This window comes from Lipotes vexillifer, unplaced genomic scaffold (assembly GCF_000442215.2).
Source record: "Lipotes vexillifer unplaced genomic scaffold, Lipotes_vexillifer_v1.1 scaffold1222, whole genome shotgun sequence".
NCBI lineage: Eukaryota > Metazoa > Chordata > Mammalia > Artiodactyla > Lipotidae > Lipotes > Lipotes vexillifer.
In genome coordinates, this window is record NW_006794649.1 from 66,751 (window position 1) to 78,324 (window position 11,574).

The 11,574-nt window shown below is 48.1% G+C and overlaps 1 protein-coding gene across 2 annotated transcripts in view; it reads right to left on the bottom strand.

The window, feature by feature from the left end:
• The window catches only part of DLGAP2 (DLG associated protein 2), a 151,901-nt gene that overhangs the window by 43,710 nt on the left and 96,617 nt on the right, over positions 1 to 11,574 (bottom strand). For both annotated transcript variants that reach the window (XM_007467334.1, XM_007467333.1), the window contains 2 exons: positions 10,284 to 10,431; positions 5,165 to 5,384 (listed from right to left, as the gene is read on the bottom strand). In XM_007467334.1, the coding sequence (XP_007467396.1) occupies positions 5,165 to 5,384; positions 10,284 to 10,431 (368 nt within the window). The remainder of the gene's footprint in view (positions 1 to 5,164; positions 5,385 to 10,283; positions 10,432 to 11,574) is intronic.

Below are 11,574 nucleotides of genomic sequence, written 5' to 3' on the forward strand. Positions count from 1 at the left end.
CTTTCTTCCTGAGAGCAAAATTATTTTCTTTTCAAAGTTCTTAGAATATTTTATAATTTGGTGAATTTAAATAACTTGCTTTAATTTAATGTTTTTTTAACTAACATATTGTAAGAAATAAAAGCCATAGTATCGATGCTTTCTAAACATATTTATGAGAGGATGTAAGTATACACAAATAGTGAATATAATTTGCTACCGTAGCCTAAATGTTTTGCCATCTCATATCTCTATATCTTTAAAAGGGAAGTACATTTTATTTATTTTTTATCTTTTTGTGGCCAAGCTCACGGCTTGTGGGATCTTAGTTCCCCGACCAGGCACTGAACCCGGGCCCTCGGCAGTGAAAGCATGGAGTCCTAACCACTGGACTGCCAGGGAATTCCCAGTACATTTTAAACATAAATGAAAATTGGGAATTGTTCTGTTTCAGTAAATATGTACTTTTGTTGAAATGCATCTGATAGGGGGGTAGGATGGAAGGAATTAGATGAAGAACAAATCAGTGAAGGCTTCCTGGAGGAAATGATTCCTGGGTTGACTCTGAAAGCATAGCTAAGAATTAGGCAAAAAAAAAAAAAAAAAAAAATCCAAAAAAGCAAATTCTGGTCTCAGCAAATAGGACATGCCAAAGCCCAGAAGTGAGAGACTGTGAGGAGGGGTGAGTGCCAGTGGAGGGGGTGAGAGGGCATCTGGGGGCCGGGCCGGGTCATCTAGGTCACACACTGAGTGCAGACACTGTCGCCTCGGCTCATGGAAACCACGAAACCATAGGGGTACCAGGTGGGCAGTGCTGGACCAGGCTGAATTTTCAGAAAGTTGGGTGGAGGGTGGGTGAGAAGGCACTTAGGGGACCAGCTGGAGGGCTAAGCAGAGCTCCAGGTAAGCATGGCCAGGTGCGCAGCAAAGAGGGGGATGCAGGTGCAGGGGGCGGGCTGCCTGGGAGGCCTGAGGGTTCGGCCCCACAGCGCTTGGATCTCTGCAGGATCCTAAAATCTAGCTGAATGATTCATTCATCCATCCGTTTCTTTATGCAAACATGAATTCATTTATTGAATCACTGATTATTCAGGGCATAGGATGTTAAATGTTAAATCTGACTGGTTCACTTCTCCACAAGTTAAAACAGTTATTTCTTATAGTGACTGATCATTCCTGCGCCCCATGGAATTCCCAAGGGTCCTGGCTCGAGGAAGGAAGGAGGGTGGGAGTTGGAGGGGATGTCACGGGGGAACAGGCTGGAGTCACGTGGCCAGAGCTTAGGAAGGTGCCAGACTGCACACGATGGAGACTGTCTTGGGAACTGGAAATCATGATGTATGCTTCAGGGACAAGGTACTATAGAAACATAAACAACCAAATAAAACAATGTTTATGGCTGTTTCCTCTGTCGTGCTTTGTATGGATTTTCCCTTCCTTGTAAAGACTTCTGGAATCAGTTCTGACATATGTTGAGACAATTTTTGACCCAGAGAAAAATCAGTATAATCTAATTTTATAGAGTTTTCCTCCATGATATCAATAAACTTCTCTCCCTAGGAAAATCGGGTGCATATTTAGACAAGTAAATCTATCTGATAAATCATTTCACAGATGAGAAAGAAACCATGTGTGAAATGAAAGTAGATGTTTTCAAAGCCACTTCATTGAGCGAGAGGACCCTAATCAGTAAGTGGGTTTTTTCGTAACAAGAGAAATAGTGGGATGGAGATACGCCCATGGTTGCAGGTCCCAGGGCTGAGCAGTGGATTCTGGTCCTATTTCAGCTCCCTGGAGATTAGATTGCAAGCGTCTGTTTCAGCTGAATCACGACCGCCTTGAAGGGTTGAGGGAAACACCGGTGAACTCAAGCCCCCCAAACAAGCAAAACATTTACTAGCAGCATGAACCTGGCGAGGTTGAAAATAGAATGTCTAGCATCAGAAAATCTACAAACAACAAATGCTGGAGAGGGTGTGGAGAAAAGGGAACCCTCTTGCACTGTTGGTGGGAATGTAGATTGATACAGTCACTATGGAGAACAGTATGGAGGTTCCTTAAAAAATGAAAAACAGAGCAATCATATGACCCAACAATCCCACTACGGGGTATATACTCTGAGAAAACCATAATTCAAAAAGACACATGCGCCCCCCAATGTTCATTGCGGCATGATTTGCAATAGCCAGGTCATGGAAGCAACCTAAATGCCCATCGACAGATGAATGGATAAAGGAGATGTGGTACATATATACGGTGGAATATTACTCAGCCATAAAAAGGAACGAAATTGGGTCATTTGTAGAGACGTGGATGGACCTAGAGTCTGTCATACAGAGTGAAATAAGTCAGAAAAAGAAAAATAAACATCATATACTAACGCATATATGTGGAATCTAGAAAAATGGTACACATGAACCAGTTTGCACGGCAGAAATAGAGACACAGATGTAGAGAACAAACGTATGGACACCAAGGGGGGAAAGTGGCGGGGGGATGGTGGTGGTGGGATGAATTGGGAGATTGGGATTGACATGTATACACTAATATGTATAAAATAGATAACTAATAAGAACCTGCTGTATAAAAAAACAAAAAAAAATAAAGAAAATAGAATGCCTAATACATAGTCTAAAGATCTTAATGAGCCTTTCATGCATATGGTTGTATTTAATTATTATCAGAAGAATATTAATACTACATATTTGCATTCATATAGGTGAGACAACAAAAGAACACCAACTTTCATGTTTCAAGCTCAAAAAGAAACATTTAAATAAATCTTATTCTTCAAAATAATCACCGGGAATGTCTTTGAAAATAACGTTTTTTGGGAATTATTTTCAAAAGCTAATTTTAGAAGTATAAAAAAATCAATGTGTCAAAAGAATCTCTCTCTCTCTCTCCACACATATGCACACGTCAACCAAGGATAGCTATTAAATGTTATATGATCTTCCAAGCAGTACTTTAACACAAAATCATTGAAACCCTGTTTTTGCCTCTCTGACAGGAGACTCTGAATCTAACTGGAAGTTCAGCTTTAATAGAAACTGGGCATTTACATTCTGCTCAGTTGGATGCTTTTGTTTTTCTACGTTTTTCCAGACAGAGGTTTCTCATTTCTTTGGTATTTTTCACAGTCTTATTAAGTAGACTACTGCTGCATGCCATCTGAATGCTATTTAGGAAAGAAATATAAACACTCAGTTTACAATGCCTAGAGTAAAACAGGGGAAGGGAGGAATTAAGGATTCATCTGCACCTACATTTCTTCAAAAAGGCAACTTGTAATTCGATATTTCAATTATTTCAAGGCAACTCGATATTTCTCCTAAGGTTTTCCATCTCTTCTCTTACTTCCCAGACCATTCCCTAACTCTGGAAGGCACGCCTGCTCTCTGGCTCTACCACAGTCTTGAGGAAACTGTGACTCTGTAACTAGGCCAAGATCCAGGAGAAATTTTGAAGAGAAGCATTTTGGGGTTTCTTTTTTTGATGCATACATGTTGGGAATACAAAGATGTACTTGGTAAAATGATATGTACATAAATTAGAACTTTAGTCTGAGTTCTGCACTGGTTCTTGTATTACCTCTGTGAAACCTGTTTTATTTTTATTCTCCCTGGAATGACAGCTCTATAAACAATAAAGTCATTTCCCACTAGGTAATTATTGTTTCAAAGCATTTCTGAAGACCAGGAGAGTGCTTAATTGTCACTTGCTCGTAGGAGACACTCAACGAATATGGGTGACTATACCAGTAATTACCCCTTAAGTGTGTTTTTATAAACTGCAAGGATGGTAAGGCTCGCTACTTCCCTAAGTTTGCTCATTTTCCACATTTTTTCCCACCCCTACGAGGGGTGGTCCCCAACTTCACGGACAACAGGGTCCCCAAGGGGTGCAGTCCTGCCACCCACAAGCCCCCGACGACCGCCCCTGCAGCCCTGCGCGGCTCCCGCAGGGCCGGGCTTCCAGAACAGCACCCACGGTGACTCCCGGCGTTTCTTCGGAAGGCCCCGAGCTCAACCGTTGGAGGGCATCACCACCTCCACCCTGGGCCACAGGACAACATAAAAAGATCACCGAGGCCCACAGCGCTCTGCTCACTAATCCTCAGGCTGACCTAATCAGTTACTCAGAGCTACCACTTCTCGTGGACACCACGGAGAACCGAGAATCTGAAAAGCTAACCTGCCCAAGGTCTTAGAGGGATGATGGAGCGGGTTTGAATCTGGTTTGCCTTGCGTCCCACCTACAGGTGCTGTGTGGGACAGCGGAGGTTTACGGCAGCGGCCTGAGGCCTGCAAGTTGTCATTACACGCAGTCGCCCCAAAGTCGCGCTCACTGTCTTGGCTTCAGACACACCCAGCTCCGTCCATGGCGTGGTGACACGGGCCCTCCCCCACTCTGGTCCCCAGTGCTGTCACCTGAGCCAGCTTCTCTCCAGTCCTTCCCAGAACTGTCCCTGTTCCCCCTACCCCACACGACCGCAGGTCCAGATCTCACACTGTTCGCATCACTGCTTGTGCCTGGGCTGCTTGGCTTGGCCTTTCTATGCGGCTCGGCGACTTTGATGCTGGCTGTTTTAGGGGTGTCCCCAGGCCATGCTTATTCACTGTGTTGTATAAATAACCATAGTGCAGTGATATTTAGTGTAGGTGGTAAATTTTCAAAGGGGTGGATGTGGTTTTCCCTAAGAACTGAAGGAAACTGTGACCTTGAGCCTGCACAGCCCCGAGAAGATGAGTGAATTTACATTAACAATCCATTTGCTCTGCGGCACTGAATCGTGGTTATGGATCTGCTCACCAGGCCACAGAGACTCAGGCTGGACCCTCGCCGAAGGACCCTAGGAGTCATCACGTCAGCTGAGGCTTTCCTGCAATCTGTTAATCTTTGGTATTTGAAACACAATCACCTTCCAAATTTTCCTATATCAAACTATATGAAGACTCTGCTTGCGTATTTGTAAAGTGCCTTGACAAGCAACGGATTTCATCCTAAGAAGAAAGGTTATCTATGAAAGAAATGTTTCAAAACATCATTGCAAACAGGACCATGTCACAAGCGTAACTGGGAAGTGTCCAAACATTTGGAGGGTAACTTACACCCACTCCTCGCAGAACAGAGGTGGCACATGCCTGTACGTGCCCCCGGAAGGTCAGAGGGTGTCCCTTACCTGCCGTGGGTCTGGCAGTTGAGCTGACGTCAGAGGGAATCACCATGGGGATACGTTCATCATCTTGGGAGTAACCAGCTTGAATGGCTCGGAGGTAACTGTGACTCCGTGTGCGGAAGCCTCCCGGGAGGTCTAGGGCATCCATGGCCTGAGACTCCACTTCACTGAAGACGGATTCACACACCGACTCGAGCTGCCCATTGATGTCCGCCTCGCTCATCTGGAACGACCAACAGCCCGGGTGATGGCGAGACCCAGCCAAGGTCATAACGGCCACGTCGCAAAAGAAAAGAGAGCACAGGTCACCCCCACCTTCACTTACCATCTTCCATTTTCAGCATAATTAATTTGAAATCAGCACTGGGAATCGTTACGCTTGGGAAACTGCTTATTGTGTTATTTCTTACAAAACACTAAGGAAAACCGCCAACTCCCAAGATGTCCTTGAAAGCCTGTGGACCCCGAGGCAGAACTTTAAAGGCTGGCTGGCAGTTATTACCAGCGCAAGAGAGACGGGGAGCTTAAGAGTTTCGCACGCTGTTCAGAATATTAGTCTTCCCTCTTTCTCCGTTTCCAGCTGATGCCTTCGCGTCCTGGACTGTTTACAGCTCAGACAACCCCAGGCGTGGAGGCTGTACCCGCGAGACTCATGGAAACGGCTCAAGCTATCTCACTCTGCTTCCTCTCAGCGTCCTGGAAACTAGCGCCCAGCTCGGCAATGCGCTCACATCCTTGTCCCAGGAGAGCACCACAGGCCGGTGTCCGGGACGGTGCTGCTGGGTACACACAGCATGGGTATCACCTAAACTCCGGCGGTGCTGTTTCCCTCCTTCAGTCTGGGATGGTAGTGCCTGCGCCTTGTTTGATGGTTCCGCAGGTAAAGTCATTATTTTCAAGACTGAGATTTAATTTCCAGGTAGAGAGTCACCCTGGGAACCTAAACGTTCCAACTGTATTTAAAAAAGAAATGATCAGGCTTTGGCTAGTGGAGGGGTCATAGGAGATGTGCACTCAGAGGCCCGACCGTTGGGTGAGCTGAGGGCCTCTGTGTGTGCAGCTGATGGCGGGACACGCCTTCTGAGGTTTCTAGGTGGTAACGCTCGTGTGTTTCCCAGGAGCCAAGTCTAGAGGTTTTAAATGGAAACCCAACAAAGTGACATAGAACACTAAGGGGAGGTTAAAGAACACGGGGTGGGGGAGGGATGGGAATTTTAAGAACGAAAAGCCCCAGTTGGGCAGGTGACATGCAGCTGCTCCCAGGCCCAGGGTTCGTGGGCAGAGGCGGGGGTGGGCGTGGGGGGCTGGTGTTTGCCCCGTGGTTGGAGGGGACTTGGATGAACGGCCCCGCCCTCACTGCTCCTGTATTTAGGGCCCACCACCCGGGGAGCACCGTACATGTTAACACGGAAGCCTGTGTGGGGATGCTTGCGGTGACCCTGACACAGGAGGGCTGAGGCTCTGGGGGGCGTGGGAAGGTGTGAGTGGAATCAGGGCTCAGGCAGAGGCCACAGACGGGGCTCGCGGAGGGGCCCGGAAACCTGGGCTGGTCTCCCTGCGCAGGCAGACTCTGCCCTCCGACCCCCTCTGCTCCCCAGCACCCACTCACCACCCCCTAGCCGTGTCCTTACAGCTGCCACGACCTGGTCCCTGTCTCAGCCCAGCACGTCCATCAGTCATTCATTCCACTGCTTGCAATGTCACCCACAACTTCCTGAACACCCTCGGTTATGTTGACAGGTAAATAAAAAGTATTGTTTTAAACACCAAATTAATCCTTTTCCTCTAATTGTTCACAGAGTAAAAGCAGGTAAAAGAATCAGATTTCCCCTTCAATAGGGAAGACACCTTCTGCCCACCTCTAATTGCAGACTTGGGTATGGGTCCTGGCTTCTACCTGAGATGCTTTACCTGGCTCCCCTGCTTCTCCCTGAGATGCTTTACCTGACTCCCCTGCTTCTACCTGAACTTATTCAGGAGCTAGAATAACAGCTCCTTTCCTTTCACTGGACAAATCCCAGTGAGAACAGCCGGTGGAGGAAGGTGCTGAGGGGGACTGAAAGGCAGGACTCCGGCCCGAAGCCCAGGGCAAGAAAGAGAACTTTCCGGTTGTTCAGTCAGAAAAGACCAGAGAAAAATTAACGGGCGACTGCATCACCCGAACGGTTTGAGGGTGTCTGACGTCGGAAAGAGACACACAAATTCAGGGCAAAGACAAATGACGACACCCCACCATGATCGCCCTGGGTGCCTAGTGAGGGAAACGCATCTGAAACACTCGCACTGGTCTGAAATATGACATTTTCTGGAGTAAAAATTCCTTTCAATCTAAGTTTTCCCTTATGTGGAATTATATCAAAAAGTCTCAGATTGTGTTATGTCATTTATGTCAAAGATCCACGTTAGACAACCTGAAAAAGCCAGAAACTGAGTCATGCTGCCAGCGTCCACCAGCTCCAGGACGCAGGATTTCGGTGGATCCCTCCCTTTCTGCAAACCCGCCTGCGCCCAGGAGCTTCTCCATCGGGAAGAGACACTATCAAGCTTGCACGTGCATTTCACAAACGAGTGATGGACATTTCTGTGAGGACCATTCAGCCAATGCTTCCAGCTACAAAACTGATCAGTGAGGTTCTAGAAATGAAGGGGACTCTTTTTTTCACCCAAACAAGTAGTTGAGAAGGATCTCAAACTGGTCTAGACAGGAACTGAAATGACCTGTTCTCTGAGAGCTGATTCGTTCACTAGCTTGAGGGAGATTTGGAAAAGTGGGTGTTTTGCTTGGCAACTCAAACCACAGCTCGGGCCCACTGCAAATGTCCCAGGAGGACGTTAAGCCAGTGCGGTAAATAACCAGTGTGGGCTGAAGCAACCAATTTCTTTTGTGAACTATAAATGCAGAAACGCACTTCAAGTGCTTCTGGAGAACGTGGGCACCGAGAAACCAAAGAAGAGAAAATTGGGAAGATGGTGAGAAAGGTGACTGTCCCGTTGGTAGCAGAGAGGTCGACATACAGCTGGGGGCGGGCTCCTTGGGCGTCAGGATGGATGACAATTCTAGAGCAAGCATGATGGTGAGGGTATGGGGGCCCTGGGGCCGTGTGCACAGCTGCTAGGGGTGAAAAATGGGGCAGCCGCTGTGACAAACCATATAGTTTCCTCAGAAGGTTGAAACTAGAACTCCTGCCTGATGCAGCAATGCCACTTTTGGGTATATGTGCACAAGAACTGAAAGCAGGGACGTGAACAGACACTTGTACACCCGTGTTCACAGCCGTGTTACTCACAGTAGCCAAGAGGGGGAAGCAACCCAAGTGTCTGTTGATGGACAAACACAACGTGGTCCATTCACACAATGGAATATAATTCAACCTTAAAAAGGAAGCAAATTCTGAAACAGGCTACCGTGTGGATGGACCCGGGGCGGGGGGGGAAAGTGAAATAAACTAGACACAGAAGGACACATACTGTATGAGTCACTCATGTGTCCCTGGAGGCCTCAGATCCACAGAGACAGAAAGTAGACGGCGGGGCAGGGGCTGGGGGAGGGGAAAGGGGAGTCAGTGTTTAGTGGGGACAGTGCCGGTTTGGGAAGACGAGAAAGTTCTGCAGATGATGGTGGTGTTTGCCCAACAATGTGAATGTACTTAATGCCACTGAACTGGACAGTGAAGAGTGGTTAAGATGGTAAATTTTATGTTATGTATATTTAACCATAATTAAAAAAGAAAAGGATGCGTGACAGAAAAAAGCTATGATCACATGGAAACAGCTTTTCAAAGACGAGAAAAAGATGAGACGACGGCAGGACCTGACACAGGAAGACAAACGTCCTTCCTTCAGTGAGTGAGGATGCAGGGGGCCCCCCTGCCCCCGTGCGGGTCTCCTGACATCCCCCTGCCCCGGCACCCGTCCTGATGTGCAACAAAGCATCCGCCGCAGCCCTGAGCCTCCCGGGCTCCTGGGAAAAGGGAGCATCGTCAGAATTATCCGAATGGTGGATGAGTAGAAACAAAGTAAACGCAGAGGCTGTCTAGGGACCGTGACCTCAGGAGATTCAGCCAGGCGGAGCCTCAGCACAGATGCCGCCCCAGGGGCAACAGGAGCCGCTCAGAGCCTCACTCGAGCCCTCGGCCGGCCTCGGGACCTTTTTTTTTTTTTTTTGCGGTACACGGGCCTCTCACTGTGGTGGCCTCTCCCGTTGCGGAGCACAGGCTCCGGACGCGCAGGCTCAGCGGCCACGGCTCACGGGCCCAGCCGCTCCGCGGCACGTGGGATCTTCTCGGACCGGGGCACGAACCCGTGTCCCCTGCATCGGCAGGCGGACTCTCGACCACTGCGCCACCAGGGAAGCCCCTCGGGACCGCTTTGTGTTCCAGCCCAGGGAGCGGGCGTAGCTGTCCCGTCCCCAAAGCTTGCCCACTCCCATGACAATGGCCACATCGTGGATCCCAGGGCGAGACTGAAAATATTCCATCACACTAGCCATACATTGGGTCATAGGCACACTGAGAAGGAGGCAGTGGCGTGTACGGGAGTGGCAACTAGGATGTGGGGGGTGAGGAGGTCCGTGTCCAGTGGGAAAGAGGGAGATGGTCTGTAGGGAGGCGGCGAGGCTCCCTGGCAGGTCCCCCTCTTCCATCTGGGGCCCCTGTCTCACTCAAGCAGTAAGAAGCCAAGGGGAAGGTTTGGACACACCTGCCACCTGGCATCTTCAAAGCATAAGGGAGGGTGTGACATTGCCGGCTTTCCTGGAGCTGAGAGGGTGTCTGTCCCCAGAAACACCAGCAAACTTGGGCAGCTGGTGCTGGGAGACCCTGTGTGTCCCCTCGGGGTGGGACCCAGACCCTCCACATGGGGGGCGTGACACAGGGAAGGAGGCTGCTCAGCACGGAGGGGATGGAGGCCAAGACAGCCAGCCAGTCAGCCACCCCGGCTCAGAGCAGGTGGGAGAAAGAATGACAGCCATAAATGCAGCCCCTGCCCCCACAATTAACCTTATAATGTTCCCGGGGGTGCAACCAGGCCAGGATGACTCCAGGCTGGAACGTGCGTCTGCTCGAGGCCTGCGGCCCTGGCAGGGGCTGACTCAGGGCGGGGTGGGAGGGCGGAGGGACCCCACCTGGCTGACGCAGCTGGCCTGGCTGAGGGTGCTGACGGCCCGCATGTAGCTCTGGTTCCGGGAGCGGAATTTCGGGGAGCTGTAGTTGGCAGAGGGGTCCAGGCTGTGGCCGGCAGGCCCGTCGCTGGCAGCTTGCAGGTAGCTCGGGCTACAGGAAAGACACGGAGAGAAGAGAAGAGGCTTCCGTGAGCATCGCCGCAGGGCCTGTGTGAGCATCGCCCGGAGGCTGTTACCAAACTTCGTCCTGCGGTGGACACACCTTTGCCTCATGTAAACATGCCTGACAGACACTCGCATAGATGTGATTTCCTCAAAAGCCATAGGGGAGCCTATTTACAAACGTGCTTTGAAACCTGACTTTTTATGATCAGGTAGTGACATTAGGATCACTCCACATAGAATAAAAAAGTGCTGAAAGCACAGGTAACTCACACACCATAAGAGCGAATCGGGGTCAAAAAACCATGAGAGTCTCATAAAAATCACGGTAGCTTTTAGCAACTTTACACACTCAGAAAAATAAAAGCAAAAAAAATCAAAGGCTTGCCTTCAGTTTTAACTTATGAGAAGTTGTGCAGATTACGCAGTACGGACAGAGAGCAGACTGAAAAATCAAATCCATATTTTGTTATCATAATGATCATTTTCTCTCAAACAGCTTTAAAAGTCTATTTCCTCTGGTATCCCTTCTTGTTATTTTGCAAAATGTTAGAAGTACGGGAAAACCTTTAGGGTGTTTGGCAGGTAGAAGGTTCGGCTTAGCTTACGTTTCTGACTAACTGAACTCCTTTCAGGTTTTGGTGACAGACTTTCCACAGTATAGTAAGAATTCCTCTTCTTTACCCCAAACTGGAATAATGTGGACACAAATAATGAGTTTATTCTTCTTTCGTATTGCAGATCACAATGGGAACATTAAATAGGATCAGTGCACAGGCCTGTGTATAAAAATGTGTATAAGTATGAGGCTGCTAATTCTGACTCTGTATTTGGCTGAAGAATGTTCCCTTGTTTTTCAAAGTAAATTCTTTTTTTAAAAATTTTTTTACATTTTTTTTCGATGTTAAGCAAAACTGTTTAATAGAAACTGAAATTGTCTGTATGGACATTGATATTCATATAACTAGAATACAATTTTAAGTGAGAATGACCCGAGAATCTACAAAGGCTTGACGTATCTGAAACCAAATCACCAAACAGATGTTAAATTCACTTTAGCATTGTTTTAACCACACCATGTCATCTCATAGATTAATCTTTACATGTTTTTTTTTTTTTTTTTTTTTTTTTT